We start from the raw sequence: 17655 nt of genomic DNA, 5'->3' as shown, positions 1-17655 counted from the left end.
CACACACAGACACACACACCTTTCCCTGTGCCCCAACCCCTATACTATTCCTCCCCATCACAACCTCTCCTCCCCTCAGCCCCCCCAGTAGGGTGTCAGCAGCTTGCAGAAGCTGTTGCTATGGAGACAGGTCCTATCTGCACTCTGTCCCCCTGGCATCCCCCGCTCCAGGAGCGCAGAGAGAGAGAGAATAAGAAGATGCAGGAGAGAGAGAGAGAAGGCACAAGAGTGAGATAGAGAGAGTGAGTTAGAAGATACAAGAGTGAGGCAGAAGAGGGAAAAAAGATGAAGGGGAGGAAAAAAACTAAAAAGAATGTTAAAAAGGAGAAAGATTTGTCTTCACAATCAATCACTTTGTCAGATTATTGTTATAGACTATTAATGATCTACTATCTACTTACGCATTCTACAATTTGCTAATTGAAATTGAATGCAAACAGAGCACACAGAGAGAGAGCGAGCAGTTGCCACCAGCAAAGGTAGATTTAGTATGCAGTCGGTCTTTATTAAAACCAACTGGCCTGGGGAAATACAAAAGGATCCAACAGTGCTTTTTTAGTTTTTGTAGTGGCGCCCACAGTACCGCCTATATCTACCTTTCCATTTCAACTCGACGCTCAGAAGTGGCAGACTGTCAGGAAACCTTGTGACAGGACTGCCTCCTTGAATCAGAATAACTCGATTTGCCAAGAAAGTAAATCTACAGGAATTTGTCTTGTTGGCATTGGTGCAGGTAAACAATGACTGCTGATACAAACAGAACAGACTGGTATGGGGACAAGAGTGTACCTTTATGCAAAGTTCAAGAAGACTGTGCAGTCCACAGCAGACATAAGTGCTACACTAATTAGTTGATATAATGAACATGGGTTTTTGTAGTTGAGTTGAATAATTCATATGAATTCAGGCTGAATGTATGGAAAGGAGAGTCTATAAATGAATGAGTGTGCAAAGGAAGCACAACTTGAAAAGGCCTTAACGCCTGACATGCAGCAGGAAGGAGAAGAATACGTTTCTTTCATTGAAGCTGGCTGAAAGTTCAACAAAACCCACGGGACACATTTTCAAATGTCTGGGAATATTTACACTATTTAAACTGTGAGCTATATTTTAATGGCCTTCCTCGGCAGCGCTACACAAACACAATGTCAAAGCATCCCGGAGCCACGTCTGCACAAAAATAATATTAGGTGACTTTTTATGTTACCTGACTATCAATAATACAGTATCTGGACTACAGACCTGAACTGTGGTTCATCGGTGTGGCTTCAGTAGTTTTGGATGGAACTGCCAACTTTAGCTTTTTTTTGGTGATTTTTTCCCAGCCAGGATTATATAACATTTTCAGTCTCCTTAAAATGTGATTGAAGAGACTGGTTCACTATATTAAGAGAAACTACATCAACTATGTGCTGTTTTAAAAGACTCAAACAGCTCAAATTTAATTGGCTATACACCCATGAATTATGATTTTCTTTGCCATAAACATAACAAATTAGGTAAATAATCTATTATCTAAATCAAAACGAAAATTTAAATAGGACAGAGTTCAACTACTTTGTCACTCCAACCTCTAGAGAGAGAAAGAGCTAATGGCACTGGTAATTGTGAAAATATCCAATACAAAAATCTGTACTGTCTTTCATATATTAACAAAAATGTAATTAAATTCTAGCTAAATAAAATTAAGATATAGCTGTTTGTGTTATCTGACCAAGTGCACTACACAGCTTGAGGACATTTTGACAGATAGCATCCACCCAATTCTGTTTCTGTAATGACACATCAGAATATAGCATTCATTAGACTAGTCCTGGTTGTTTAGTCCTCAAGTAACCACAACGTCCAAACTTTGTCCCTCTCTCCTGGTTTCAGTCACCTCTCCTGCCTTGAAAAAAAAAAAAACCCTCAAACAAAATAATGTGGAAAACGCAAACAGCCCTATCTACAGCCGGTGTTTGGTTTGTCCGTTCTGGGCTACTGTACATGGCGGCCTCCTCGTGATGATTCCACAACCATGGATTCCAAGGTTACAGAAACACAAGACAATAGATCCCTTTATATGTTACACATCGGACCTTTAAAATCCTCTTTCAGGGATGCCTGGAGAGCCCATCTGGTAGAGCTGAGAGACTTGGGTTTGAATCTGACCTGTGGCCCTTTGCTGCGTGTCATCCCCTCTCTCTCTACCCCCTTTCCTGTCTATCTTCAGCTGTCCTATCCAATAAAAAGGAAAAAGCCCCCAAAAAACTATGTTTAAAAAAGTATTAGTATATCCATTAGTATGTTGATAGAAACGTTATTTGACAACAGTTTTGAAAAATTGGTATTAAAAAATAGCCGCTTTTAATTGTCTTATATGGTAGTAAAACATAGTATTTTGGGTTTGGGACTGTTGGTCGGACATGAGTGTCACCTGAAGACGGGAACATGTGATGGGTAATTTTCCCTGTTTTCTAGACCAAAAAATTTATTGAGAATAGGAAAATAGGCATATTAATCAGTGAAACTAATCTATAGTTGCAGCCCTTAAATCGCCAGAAATAATGTTTAGTGTAGTTTAATTTCACTGAAGCTACTTCCTCCAGGTCTGGGGGAGGGGGTTATCTGGTTTGGTCTGTGGGATCTTGCTTCAGGCAAAAAAGCTGCAGACATGCAACCAAAATCAACAACCTTTGATTCTTATTGTAAACATTGAGTCGGCTTCAATCGAGACAACCCAAGTACCGTGTAATAAATGTTATCCACCTCCCTGTGGCACCTCGGCGGTGTCTTTGTGGCAAAATATTTCAATCTCTGACGTCTTAATCCATAGTTGTGGCTCCCTGCGAGGACACCATGTTGTGCTTGCTTTTCCTCCTTAGTACAAACCCACAATGCTGATGAATAATCCATCAGAGAACAAAAGACTAATGATCTGATTGGCCGGTACAGTATAGTATGTAGATGGGCTATACAGAATAGCATTGATCCCTCCCTCTCCATTTCCCTCTCCCTCCCTCTCTCGCTCCCTCACCCATAGGACCTACCGGACAGATCAATAGTGCTCAACACATTATTGACCTCCGCCTGATACCTTTCACAGGGATAAAGACAGAGACATAAACACTGGATGAGAGAGGGGAGAGGTAGGAAGAGACAACGAATGTATCTCTGTGCGTGTGTGTGTGTCTGTATTTATGTGTGTCCCTGCCTGGAGAGGGTACTAATCTACATTCTGGTTCACACTGATATGTACCTCATCACTGTCTCCTTGACCTGCTGTCCTTAGCGCACAGAGAGAGGGAGAAAAAGAGAGAGGAGGAGGGGGGAGGTGAAGGAGTTGAGGATGGAAAAGAGAGTGTGTTGGAGACGGGAGGAAAAATAGCTGACTGTGGTGATCTAGCTAATTTATCAGCCCAGTCAAAACAGTGTGTTTCGCTCTGGAGCAACAGGATACGGCTGCTACTCTCACCGTCACGTCTGACAAACAAATGCGCACACACACACAATCTCTGAAAGCCCAGCTGGTCCTCTAAACTGGCACGCCAAACACACACACACTTCCCAAAAGCTGCTGCCAAGGTAGCAGTGCTGAACCAGACAGGCGGACTTCGTGCACACGCAAACACACGTGCACACACACTGGATGACAGCACTAATACATGCTGCAGACACAACATCCACTTAGCCAACACTCCAGAGAGAAGGCAGAGGGTGAAAGACAAGAATATGAGGAGAATGAGAACAACTGCAAACCAGAATATTGCTTCAACTACAATAAGGGAATTTCACCAAACTAGGGCATTAACATTTGGGCGTAGGCACTTAATATAACTAAATGGTACTTTCTTTGACAATCCCAAACAGGACCCTAAACCCTCACCCTGTCCACTCCACCTGTTCATATTGAGATTTATTCGGCAGTAAAATATGTCAGAATGACCTAGCATAGAGAGGATATGGCCAAAAAGATCTTCACTGGTGCTCCACTACCTCTAACTGTTTAGAAGAAACATCATAAGAAATGTAAGTTTATTTTGGTCATAGACACAGTTCCCTGACACCATTTCACACAGGAATTAAAAATCACAAAACCTGCAGCAAAATATATGGAAGCATCATTTAGTCCCTAGCTTTATTTATTTTGATTAGATTTAGACCCAGATATGAACAATACATCAGTTTTATAGCACATGTTGATTGTTTCGGTGAGGTTATACTTTTACAGGACAGTACATAATACACTGTATTTAGTGAGTGAATCCAGCTTTAAAAAAAAACGTCTTTACGACTTATTTTCTGAACTACGAAACATGCATACTTTAAACCACTGCTGCAGGTTTTTAAAACTCTTTAAAAAGCACAAAACCATTCACACAAAAATTTCAGGACAACATTAGACCTAATATTCATGGATTGAGTCAAATGCATTAAAGTAGAACTTCTTTCAGTGTTTTTAGGTCACTATGTTGTTTATATCAAGTAACAAAATAATTATTTACAAAATGAATAACTAATAACTATTAGTTTGTTTGTATTTTAAACATCACATTTTAAATTATTGTATTCATCATTTTTATTTAATTTTACACCACTGATGCATTTTCATTAGCTACTGTCGTCCATTCTACTGCAGTTTTACGTAACCTCCAGGCTTTCACACAAAGAGAAACTGCTGCCTTCACTCCTGTAACACATCAGGTTATACAACATGTGTATTGCAGTTTTCCTAACTTTATCAAACAGCTAATTATCAAGTTTAATGGAGCTCTTTTCACATTTTTCATTAAAAACGCACTGATACTGCTGGTGGCAAAACAGTTTAAGGCAGAATGCATGCAACTATCTTTCTTTGGGAAAAAAAAAAAAAAAAAGACTTTTGATTCAACTGCAGTTAAGAGAAGAAGAAGATAATTTTGGCCTTAAAATAATGTTAGGAAAAATTCAGCATAATGTTAGTAAGGCAGATATATATTGCATATATGAGAGCCTGTTTGAATGGATTTTTAAGGATACATGACTTCTGGTGGGTGAACCAAACCTGCAGCATAACAGACAGCCGCTAACTATGGAGCTGGGTTTAAATATTTCATTAACATTTAAAGCAATAACAAAAAGTAAAATTACAACAGTGCCATCCTCAAGGCATCAGAAGGAACTGAGAAGCCCCAAAATGTACACTTAAATAATGTTTCCAGTGTTTTATACTACTGTTTGTGCTTGGAAAAAGGTGAATTTAGAAAAGCAGTTCTTTAAATACTGAAAAGACAATTAAAATATTGCATCATATTTGCCTTAATCTAATAAAACGAACCACTAAACAAGTATAATTTTAGAAGAATTGTGACCTTTAGAACCATTATTTTACTAAAAAAGAAAAAAAAAAGAAAAAAAAAAAGTATTTATTTTTTATTTTCCTAACCTCCATTTTTTTTAAATACCTCAACTGTCTCTTGGTTGTGTCTTCATGTTGTCTACACTCTCCTCTCCTCCTCGGCACTACTAGGCATTGTGGGTAAACAGCTAGATTAGCCAATCAATCTTCTCTCGGGAACAGAGGTAGTAGTGGTGGTGATGGGGGGGAGGAGGGGGTCAGGGCAGAGATAGGGAAGAGAGAGAGAGGGGAAAAGAGGAGGAGAGTTGGAGAGAGGGAGTGAGCGATAAGGCGATGGAGACGAGAGGGGGCGTGGGTGAAGGAGAGAGTAAGAGATATAGTAAGAGGGTGGGAGGAAAAAGGGGAGGGAGGGAGGAAAGATGCAGATGTGGAGGCGTCGCAGAGAACGGTACAGGCTGGAGTCACAAAAGCAAAGGAGAGGAAGAAAAGCTGGGGAAGGAGTGTGAGAGAAGTGATAAAGATAGGGAGATGTTTAAAGTGAAGAGCAACAGTGCAGGTAAAAATAGAGGAAGAGTGGAATTATGGAGCATCAACAACATAACTGCAGGTTGACACATCAGATTTAATACTCTACATGCACACAAAACCATTTCTAAATCTTTACAATGTATCTTGTTATGTTAAAGCACTCAGAAGTATGTGACTTCATGCAGTCAGATCTGTGTAGAGTGATGGGGACAATGCAAATTTCCTCACATGAATACGTAAAAAATAAACATGAATCAAATATTTTCATCCTGTTAACATAATTTTAGATTAAGTTTTGACTGGTGCTTTTTTTATGACATCAGCCTGTTCTTCTGCAATGGTTTAATGCCACCTCACTGGAGAATTAGTGCCACCAGCTGTTTATCTCAATAAGCACACCTAATGTTCATACAACAGAAGTGGATGAAAACATGCATTCATTCTATTAAAACTTGTGCTAAATTTAGATGGAAATATGCCTTATGATCTTTAGATTGTCTGATTGAAAGAGGTAAAGCTCAGGGTTTCCAACAGTGTATCAGAATGAAGGTGCCCCACCTCGACAAATGAAAGCCGCCTACACTAACGTCAGAAGAAATAAATACACTTTGATGAGATATATTAGCTTCATGGAAAACAATCAGAGATGCTGATTCACACAGCAAAGGCCACGTATTGAAGGGATGAGTCGACTGTTTAGAACACTAATTAGCACTGAAATTGATCCAGGATCTGGTTGGCACCACTGACCACTTCCATTAACCAATTTCCTGGGGGAAACCCAGAAAACTCTGTAGTATTTCAAAAATGTTTAAAACCTTTATGAGGCTACCGGGATTAAAGACTGATTAAACAATTAACACTGCTAATCAAACCAGCTAATTAACTGATGTATGGCATGGTGTTTGAATAACTTAACACAACTTGTTTTGTTGTCTATTAATGCAGCAGACAACATGCATGCCAGTTCAAATTAATGGCGCTAACTAGAAGACATGCAAGCACTGCAACACAACATGGACAGACAAAATGAACTCTTTGTCCTTATTACATCTGTTGGTGAAAGTATGCAATTCATAAAATGTGCCTTATCTTTTGTTTTCCTTACATCATCAAATTAAAATCACAATGAAATTCTAAAAACAAAATAAGACGAGTAAATTCTGTATTTAAAGACGCATTAAGCCATTTAAGCCTCAATTAAAAGCCTGTATGAACAGATCAATGAAAAAAAACAAAAATAATGTTATAAATCTGTGTAGGAGGGGAAATGCTAATTTCTACAAATGCTAAACACTGTAAGCCTGCCACTTCGGGGATTCAGATGCAATGATGAACCTAAAACTTGGCATAAACTACCAAGTAACTAATATAGCAGCCGCTGGATTACTTTAAATAACCAGTGTCAGGACTGTACTATAAAAGTAGCCCCGACTGTAACCACAAACCTTTGTTGCGCCCAGCAGAGAGAACTGTGATAATGCCTCTTAAATGCTGGCTTGCAATCTAGCAATCCTCAAAAGGCTAAGAAACTCTTTTGAGGTAAGGTGAAACATTGTTTTTTCTTCCGATGCCTCTACCCGGCTCATTCTTTTGAAACCAGTAGAAAGGACCTGTGCTCAGAGACTAGCCTCAGGGGGCTGGAGCCAAAATTAAACCGGTCCCGTCTCCTTCGCTTTATCACTGTTAGGAGCAGACAGCAAGCGACCATGTAACACACCCATCTACATTTATATAGTCTTACGCACACACATTTACACACAGGGTTAACTGGTACTCTGGCACTAAGGGTGTGAGCCCCTACACCCTCCTTCTATGGGCTGGTTGCCAAAGATGCCCCCCGTCCAAAAATACACACTCACACACACACACACAAATCCCTGGCTTAGCCTCGGCCCAGTGCTGGGATTACCGGATTAGAACTCTATTCCATTATCTCCACACACTATACAGCACACACACACACACGCACGCACACACGCACACAATGCCACACTGTCTTGGCCAGAGAGGACGCACAGTGTCAATCACAACACATGACATTTACACACAAGTGGATACAGTTACAGTTTGTCCCCTTAGTGGACAAAAAAACACTTATTTACAGTGTTATTAGGCTGTTACTAGTTGGACTATTTCTGCAGAAGACCTGAGCACCTGTGACAGCAAGCAGAAGCCTGCTGCTGAAGTGTCCTTGGGCAAGACACTGAATCCCTACAATCTCCAGAAAGGCTGTTTCCTAGATGCCCCTGACCTAAGAGAGCAAAGCCCCCTGTCTTTCAAGCACTCAAAAGGCAGCAACTAATTCCTCAAGGATGCACACAGAAAAAAAAAAAAACATGCCAAACTTAAAAGCTACACAATTCTGAGTAAAAATCACATTAAAAATGACACCAAGTATTATGATTTTCTCACTCAAGTAAAGTCAAGTCTATTTTATTTATAAAGTCATCAAAATGGAGATTATGATTTTATGAATACAGCACCTTTAAGGCTGGGAAATATGTGGTTCTGTGATAGTAAGTCAAAGCCAAAATCTTATAGGGAGACATCAACTACAACTCCCAAGCTGCATTTCGGTAGGAAACATCCAATCACAGATTTTATAATTCTGTTACATGCGTTGCTAACGGCAGACAGAAGCTAAAGAGAAAACTGAAAACACAATCTGCAACTTAAATTAGTCTACTTTTAGATACTTGATCTTTTTTTGGATGAATTCAGTGACTATAGTGCTACATTTTGAACTGAAATTAAGTGTTTTTGAATTCGCTACACCGACTAGCTTCTTCTCCATAGCAACGGTGGCCGAGGATCATGGGTATTGTTACTGTATTTATGCCAAACTGATGAACAAAAAATAATTTGGTTCAGTTATAGGTAAACTGTTTATCTTCAGGTTTTGTAGTACATTGTTGTAGTAGGTTTTGCAGGACTTTGGAGGACATCATCTTGAGCCTTGGGGAAGTGTGATGGACATTTTTCACTATACACCAAACAGTTAATCTACTAATTGAGAAAATAATCTGTAGATGAATTGATACAGAAACTAATCGTTAGTTACAGCCCTACTCCCTGCTAACACAAATAAGGCTGAATGACACAAATATGTGGCATGAATTTTAATTTGATTATTTGTGTAATTAAATGGTTTTTTCTTTACAGTACAGCTAACAATTTTATTCCCCGTCCTTGAGGTGCACATTATCTTCTACGTTCTCTTGTAGGTGCCACTTCCAAGATTTCCTTTTTACACTTTAACTCACTATTAAAATATGTACTGTGTTTACATGTGTGTCAAAAGCAGACATATAAAGAAACAAATACCTGATCCCACAGAGAGTAACAAGTGTTTTTTCTGCAAAAAAAGAAAAAGAAGAGGCTGCAGAGCCCATCTGTCACTTACATAGTCATGGAAGGCCTTTGCCTCACTGGAGTGCTCGCATGTCTCCCTTCGGTCTGGAGCCGCACAATACAAATCCCAGAATACGCTGAAATTGGGGGAGGGAGGGGGTTGGGAGGAGGAGAGGTCAAAGGTTACCAAACAGAGCAATACAAGCAAATGTATAACAGCTATTCATAAACCATTCGCACACTCTCACTATCTCCCTAGCGCTCTTAAACTGCCTCTTATACACTTGAGCATCACTGTAAGAGGGACACAATGCCAGAGTCGACCCCCTCAATCAACCTCTCACTCACTCAAACACACACACACACACACACACACACACACAGTGTTACCATACTTGCATTGACTGCATCCATTTCTTCACCCTAAACTTTAAGTGTTACACTGACTTAAGCCTAAACTTGATCTCTAAAATACACTCTTGTACAAGTTATGACTGGTAAACTGCCTCATCGTGAGGGAATTCGTTCATCATTTGATCCATAAAAGAAGGATCAACAACAAGAACTGAGTTTCTCTTTCTATTTGTCTATTTGAGCACAACAAGTGGAAAATCACAGACGCGCGCACACACACACACACACACACACGTGGTTAGGTCCAACGACAACGCTAACTGCCTGTGTGCTACCTGTCTAAGAGGTCTTAATTGAATCAGCCTTTGTGAATTGATTTAGTGGAAGTGTTATAAACCGAGTGAAACAGCGACATGGATAACGAAAGGACTAATCAGGCAGCCACTTCACATGTCCTGGCAATCTGCGACGCACACAGACATGTTCAATCCTAAACATCTAGAATGAGAAAGACAGACATATCTGGGAGGCTTACGACAGTCCCACAATGAAGTCACTAAGTCATTTTGAGCTGTTTGAGCACATTTAGTGGAATTGAAGTGATCTCAAAAGTTGACATATTACTTCCACGACAAGGACGGAGTGAATGGTTGAGCTACACAGGAGCACACACGATAACTGTTGTGTTGATCAAGGACACATCAACAGGGAGAACTGCTTAGAGGCTACTGGGCTTCGACTTCCACAAAACCATCTCCTTTTTCAGGACAAATCTAAATGAGGAGAGGAGAAACAAATCACGACTGGTTTGCCCTACAGTTAAAAGATGAAGTATGTATCAATAAGAGAAAAAAAAAATAGCACATGTTCAGCATCGGCCTATACTGAACAGTATAATTTTATACTATAGGCAAAGAAAGAACCTACCACTAGACTTAAGTATTTAATTGAACAGAATAACTAACCTCCTCTTAAGATTTACCCAGGCCTCTATGCTCTCAAATTATTATTCTGTTCCTTCATTTTCTTTTTATTAAAACATGTCCTTGGTCTCTTATTGCTGATGGTGCTCTATAGGCCTGACGTTCATTCTTCTGACTCAGCAGAGACAACCCCCCCCTGAGGTGAAAAGTAACGATGTTGTACTTTTTAAGAGCATTTAAGGGTATATTTACAAGTCTGTAATTCTACATCCACAGGTTTTTAAATAATTTGTTCTTTTGTATTATGTGCAGTACTAATTTCAGGAATGTCCTTCAGCAACACAGAATCTATTCTGATCCATTGGCTTGTAGCTGTGTTCTAATCTTCCTGAGGAAGGAGCAAGTGAAGAACATCTTAAACGGGATGAATAAATTATAACATTATAAACAACCACCAACGGTATTTTCCATGATAAAGCTTTAGACAAGAGTGGTGAGGACCATAAACATCATTTATTAAAGCTCTGCCAGACAGTTTCCAATTACAAAGCATTTAGAGGCAAATGTAAGAATGTAAGATGTTTTAAGGTCTTTTTTATTTTATTTGATTAGGTGATTTTTTTATATTTTTTTGGTCAATAAATCCTCTTAAAAGACCAAAGCTAATAATGAATTGATCCTACTAACAAGTAGGAGAAGTGTGCTATGCTATTTGTACAGTATTGCTGTTCCTGTTGAAGCTAAAATGGCACATTTACAGAGATGCGCACTGACCCTGTAACTTTGAACTGTACAAATTAAAAGTAAAATTAAAAAATATATTGTATGTGTACCCAAAAAAAAAATAATTCAAACACATGAATGAGGCACATTTTTGCACTGGGTGACATGTTTTTTTCATAACGATGATGAACATGGGCAGAGCCCAACCGATATACATTAACCTATCATAGACATATCTATATCAGTAGATATGTCATCCTAGATGAAAACTGTTTTTTGGGGTATATAATGAAAAAGGCTTGTAGTTTTTAACAGTACTGAGCTATTTATTTTTATTTATTCTTTATTTTCTCTTTGATGATTTCTAGAACTTGACAATGTAGCCTATATGTTAAATTATTTAACATGTTAAAGTAAATATTTAACTAACCTATCCTTTAATAAAGTCATATTGGTGCAAAATGTAGTCTATTTTAATTCCAGCTCAAAAATGCACTATATTGGCCGCTATATTGGTAATCTGTGAATTGTATCCTCCTAAAATAGCTCAGTCTTACCTTATCGGTCATGCTCTAAATGGGCAGTGTGGTTGACTTTGAATCGATACTGCATACACCGACCTGTTGCTGTAAACGCTCACTAGCGCACCAAATCCGACGCAGAAAATAGTCCCTAACAAAAACACCATTTGCTCCTGTTTACAGACTATTGCTGGCTTTATCATGTGAGTGACAAAATTAAATTGATGATACAAATTTTGTAAAACTAGGTGAAAAAACAGTTCACAATTAAGTAAGACATTTCAGTATAAATGTATAATATTTTACAGTATATTGTAGTGCCTGTAAACATGTGTGATTTCCTGCCTCATCCAAATTTCTCAAAAAAACAAAACAACTAAAACAAGTGAAACTGATGATCGATGCTTAAGGTGATGACCCTAAAGGTCAAATCTTAGCCAGGGGCAGAAATGACAGGAGGGGGGCAGGCGGAAGACAGCGGAGGGAGAGGTGGCACAAAGGAAGATGGAATGCAACGGGTTAATCTGCTAAGAATCCCTCTCCCACATGAACAAAGGAGAAAAGTGGGAGGTGGGGGGCACACAAAGGGTGACGAGAGGGTGAGGAGGGGGAGGGGAGTACAGAGGGGGGAGTCCATTCCCTAACCATCTGGATCTATTGTTTCAGGAACGGGGGTGAAGGGATGGAGAACTGGAGGAGGGGAGAAGACGGGGAGGGAGGGGTCACGCCCTCAGTGAGTCTGGTCAACCCCAAGGCTGACACTCTGCTAAACCTCCCACCTATGGAAGTCATCTTTTAGGCATGAATGAGGGCAAGTACAATCCATTCAATTAAAATGGGTTTTTCTCGAGTACACAAATGTGTGAATGCTTATTATATTATATTATCAAGTATAAATGAAGTATGATATTTGCTCTTTCACGAACCTTCAGACCATGAAAAGCTCAAATGAAGCCATTGTTTGTGCATATGACGGTAATGAATTATGTAGGGTCGGGATGGACACTAGAGCTCTATCAATGAGCGTGTATGCGTGGGAAGGGGAGGGGGGGGGGTTTACACAGCCTGACATATGTACTCTACAAACTGTTTACACACCCAACCAAAAAAATGCATAAGCTTCCTGTATCAAAACAAAGAAGACAAAACTATTGTTTTTCAGAGGTGGAAAAGGTGACACTCACCACCACCACGAATGGAGGAATCCAGGGGGCTCCCCTAATGTAATATTCTTCTCCCATCGAATCTGGAGGAGAGGAGAGGAGAGGAGAGGAGAGAGAAAAGTCACTTGCAGCCACTAGAGAGGATTATGTCTGCAGGTCCAAGGGTTAAGAACATATAATCAGTCAGTCTCAAACTGTCAATGGCCTCGGACGTGAAGATGGGCACTTTTCTGGCTCTGTTGATCTCCATCTTCCTGACTCTCCTCTTTCTTTTATGTCTATGCCCTGTTTCCCTTTTTAACATTTGAAATATGTTTTGGATAAAGGGTATAGCTGAATCATATATCCACTCATTCATTCACTGCTGACACCCAAAAGGGGCTGTTAGGAGGCTTGGAAATGTATACAAGCAACACAAAGCCCACATACATCTACATACAATTGCATCAGTTGTTTTTGCACCAAGATTCACCATGGCAGACTGTGAGCATGATCTGGGTGTAACTTTATAGGATTTCCTTTTGAAAAATTGATGCAACACCTTACGCTCTGTAATCATGTTTAGCATGTTTGCTCTGACAATACAAGCTGTTGTAAACATCCACTAACACTGGGTTATAGTATGTACAGTTTTTCTAATGAAGAAAGTGATTCCACATTCATAAGTAAACAGTGACGCGTTTCATTTCTTTTTTCATCCATTCTTTATATAAGAATGATTAGCTGTACGTTATAAAAGCAGTTAGTCACGGATGCCATCTTACCTCAGACAGGAAGGTCTGTGCGGACTTCTGTGCTCCCACATGTAGCAGGTACTCGTACACATATAACGCTAACCTGAAATGCAAAGGAAAAAAAATTGTTAGAGGCCAAATTCAGCTTACTTCTCTCTCCACCAATGTAATGGCACAGCGCAAAGCAAAAGGAGACCTACAAGAGTGATTTTCAACATAATATTCCCAGAAACGAGAGGCCCCTTGAGCTAATAGTCAGGAACTATTTGTTAAAGTTGAGTTCTTTCTTTTATGTTTACATTTTTAACCACAGCGGAAAAAACATGAAGGTTAGGTATTAACAGAGCAACAATGGATAAAAAAAATGACTTCAAGGTTTTGCTTGGATAAACAACACAGACTCACGCTGTTCTTTTTAATGTAATGTAATGTGACTATGATGTTTGAATGGATGCTGGAAAAGAGAGCAGAGGTGGAAGGAGTGACTGAACACAGCGAAAAAGTCAACATGTCCGTCTTGAAAGTAGGGCGTATGAGTTTTTTTCTGGTTATTCGGTACAGAAGCTATTGGCACAATTAGCAAATAGAGGGAAAGGTTACACTTCCTTTCCTGCTTGCTGACTTTCTTTATCTCGTTTGTTCCTCAATAAATTGAGCGATCATCTCCATAACTGTCATTTAAACATTACCCACAACCGCCGTTTGCTTGAGGTATGTATGAATGCTGTTCACACGTTTTACAGCGTGTTTGACCAATAAGCAACTTTCAGTAATGTTGCCTTCACTTTGATAGTTCCTGGTTGGTCGTAAAGTACCACCTCAGGAGCAGGCACTGTTTGCTGGGTATAAACCATGACCCAGAAAATAAAATTGGCTCTAGGTTTCTGTGGTTGAAATGCAAGTGAAGCTTCAGAGTATCTCTAAAAAGGTTTCTGAAAATGTTCTTGTACTCCAAAAAGGGCCCCAAAATCCCAGCAGCACCTCTGTGGTCTATATAGTTTTTCCACTACTGGCTATGTGCATTTTACCAAACCTAAGCATTCAAAATCCTCACATCACAACAGAAAGACACCTTCCGACCTGTATGAAAACCACTGTGTTGTGGCTGAACAGACCAGGTACCGACAGGGTTAGGTGCATCTAAAGGGCATTCCCACTAATTCCAACAATATTTTAAAAGCTCTCAGCAGACTTTTTTAAATTACCGCTATTATAACAGGCCAGCTACACTTGATAACGGCAATCCACCAGGGTCTATTAACACACAAGAACCATGCTGTGGAGTGGGAAACCCCCATTGGCCCAACATTGTGCTCCTAACGCCTTCACTTAGTCGTGTTTAATAGGCTGTTAATGGACCATCAATCGACCGGCAGCGTGGATATGACAGTGCCCTGTGTGCCCAGAGCAGACAGTCCTCTGACAGGCCAATAAGGTCCTAATGAGAAGGACAGTAGCTCAGTGTCGTAGTCCCCATCATTAGTCAATGAACTGATCAATGAAACATGGTTTTGAGATAATAAGGCTGTTGTGCAGTTTGTTTTTAAACACCAACAGCCAATTTGATTTTGTAATGCTGTCTGCCATTAAACGGTTTCTGAATGGTTGGATGAAGGTGATGGCTATTTAAGCTCATTTAGTGCATTTAAGCTTCTTAAGATGATATATAGTTGGACAATAAAGAAATTGGATAGGAAGCTGATAAGCGCACTATCTTCATGTTCTAAAGAAATTAAATAGGGTAACTTTTAATAACTGAACTCAATTTGCCAATGCAGAATTTATCTTACGCTTCTGCATCACTAAGGCCTTCAGCGACGAGGTGAGACCTCGGGGTGCAGCTATGGAGAATTATACAACGATCCAAAAAGAAACTATTTTGACAATCGATTAATGACTCCACGTTCACAAATATTTCCTGCTTTTCTTATAAAAAAAAAGTTTGACATTTTTGCTTGGAGAAAACATTCAGTGACGTCATCTTTATAGAGCAAATGATTGAATCGGCAAAATAGTAAAATAACGATATTGAAATAGTTGGAGCCCTAATCACAGCCAAAATTATTTTCAAGGTCCAGTGTGTCCACATTTAGGAGCATCTATTGGCAGAAATGGAATATTCATAGATATGTTATCATTAGTGTATAATCGCCTGAAAATAAGACTCAATGTGTTTTCGTTGTCTAAGAATTAGCTGGTTCGAGATAGAGCCTTTCGTGTTTCAGGAGTAATTTATTCTACATGCTTGGAAGGGTGGGCTGTACTCAAATGCTTGCAGTCTGCAACTTCACCACTAAATGCCCCTCAATCCTACACACTGGTCCTTTAAAGGTTTTTATAGAGTAATAGGGTATGATCAGATGTCTTTCCCAAGGATTTTCTCTACTTTTATGGTTCTACTTTATTAGTTTCTATTTATTGTTGTGTTTTTTATGATTGCATGTATTTTCATTGCGGTGTATATATGCTTTTTCTTTTATTAATACCCATTGAGGAACAACTGTTGCAAATTAGCTTAGGCTATAAAATACTATAATATATGGCATTAGTCTATTCAGTTAATAGTCTATGCTTAGGTATGTGCCCCTATTAAAATAACCATGAATAAATAAATGTGCACAAAGTAAATGTCCACATGGGGCATAGTAAAGCACTGCACACTTCTGTGTGAGGGTCAAGGCTACAATCAACTCATTTAGTTACTATTTCTGCTGAACGCCTTGAATGAAGCTACAGATGAGGCGAGCACATGGGAGCAACAGAAATGGCAGAAACAACTGCTGTAGAGTGTGGCTGACCTGATCTTATTACTAATGTTATGCAAATGTTTCAAAATATGCATTGTTAGTATGTTAATGTAGTCTGTAAAAGATATGAATAGGCAAATAGACAATAAGTGTAGTTTGGAGCCGATGGTCGCTACATGATCACACCTTGTCCTTCACATCGACACAACGCAGTCAGGGGGCATTTTCTAAACATCACCACAGTGGGGGGGGGCAGCTGGCAGATACAAACGCATGCTCCTTAAGAATCTTATGATCAAATGGGTTTTTAACACAGCTAAAGATCTAAATCCGAGAGCAACAAAGTTCTGGCTCGAGCGCGACACAGGATCATTTCAGCTTGGACGTCAAAGCAACGTGCACTCGGCACAGTAACGCTAATGTTACGTGGCGTTGGGTACATGTGATAACACAGTAGGACGATGCTAATCATTTTAGACACAACTATAGATAAACTTTCAAGGGTGCGCGCAACATCCCATACAACATCTAGACTGCACACTGCTGGTCATTATGAGTGCTCTGTGGTCATGACCCTCCTGACGCTACTGAGCATAGGTTGGACCACACTTTATTCAACCCGCTCTGGTGTTAGGTTATGGGTAGGAATTCAATTAAAGTTACTGACATTGGGAGATCACTTTTCTGAAGAAAAGAAGAGAAGTAAAGAGTGCAAAAGAGAGCGAGAGAGAGCGAGCATCCAGAGAGAACAGAAACTGAAACTCTGCTTGGTACATGTAACGTAATTCTTTCTTCTATTCCTTATCTTTAAACATGCACCGAAGCAAAGATGTCGACACGAGCCTCGTTGAACGTTGCCGACCGCAGATTAAAGTGTGACGCGTCTAATACCACGAATGGGTTAACTGCGGGTTGAGCGTGCATTAAGCAGACCTACACCTTGCGTACAAAAGTGATCACAGTTTCAATGTGCAGTGCATCTCTTGGTGTACAGCAGTCCATCCTGCTTGGAAGGTAATAAATAGCCATGGGTGTTCCCCTCTCGCAGATAGTCACCGAGATAAGAGAACATACATGCGCAGGCAGACATTCAGACACCCAGATGAACAAACAAACAAAGCAGAGGCGGCCTTGAATGCAAAACTTCCCGGTGTGATTTACACTGGTTAATTTGATTCAACTCTAAATGAATGTATCACACTGCACAACAATAACATAAGACAGCAAGAACACATCCTGACTGCATCCACTAGCCTAACTCCACGCACACAGTGGGACGCACACAGTGGGA

At 39.8% G+C, this 17655-nt stretch overlaps 1 protein-coding gene across 3 annotated transcripts in view; it reads right to left on the bottom strand.

The window, feature by feature from the left end:
- zgc:110158 (uncharacterized protein LOC553590 homolog) overlaps positions 1–17655 on the bottom strand; it is a 33974-nt gene that overhangs the window by 12950 nt on the left and 3369 nt on the right. For all 3 annotated transcript variants that reach the window (XM_035673367.1, XM_035673368.1, XM_035673369.1), the window contains exons 2-4: positions 13648–13720; positions 12905–12966; positions 9252–9336 (exon numbers count right to left, since the gene is read on the bottom strand). In XM_035673367.1, the coding sequence (XP_035529260.1) occupies positions 9252–9336; positions 12905–12966; positions 13648–13720 (220 nt within the window). The remainder of the gene's footprint in view (positions 1–9251; positions 9337–12904; positions 12967–13647; positions 13721–17655) is intronic.

The sequence above is a fragment of the Morone saxatilis genome, unplaced genomic scaffold (genome assembly GCF_004916995.1).
Source record: "Morone saxatilis isolate NCDOM2014 unplaced genomic scaffold, NCSU_SB_2.0 Contig3, whole genome shotgun sequence".
In the NCBI taxonomy this organism is placed as follows: domain Eukaryota; kingdom Metazoa; phylum Chordata; class Actinopteri; family Moronidae; genus Morone; species Morone saxatilis.
Note: the sequence above shows the minus strand (reverse complement) of the source record. Positions and strands in the feature narration are given on the sequence as shown.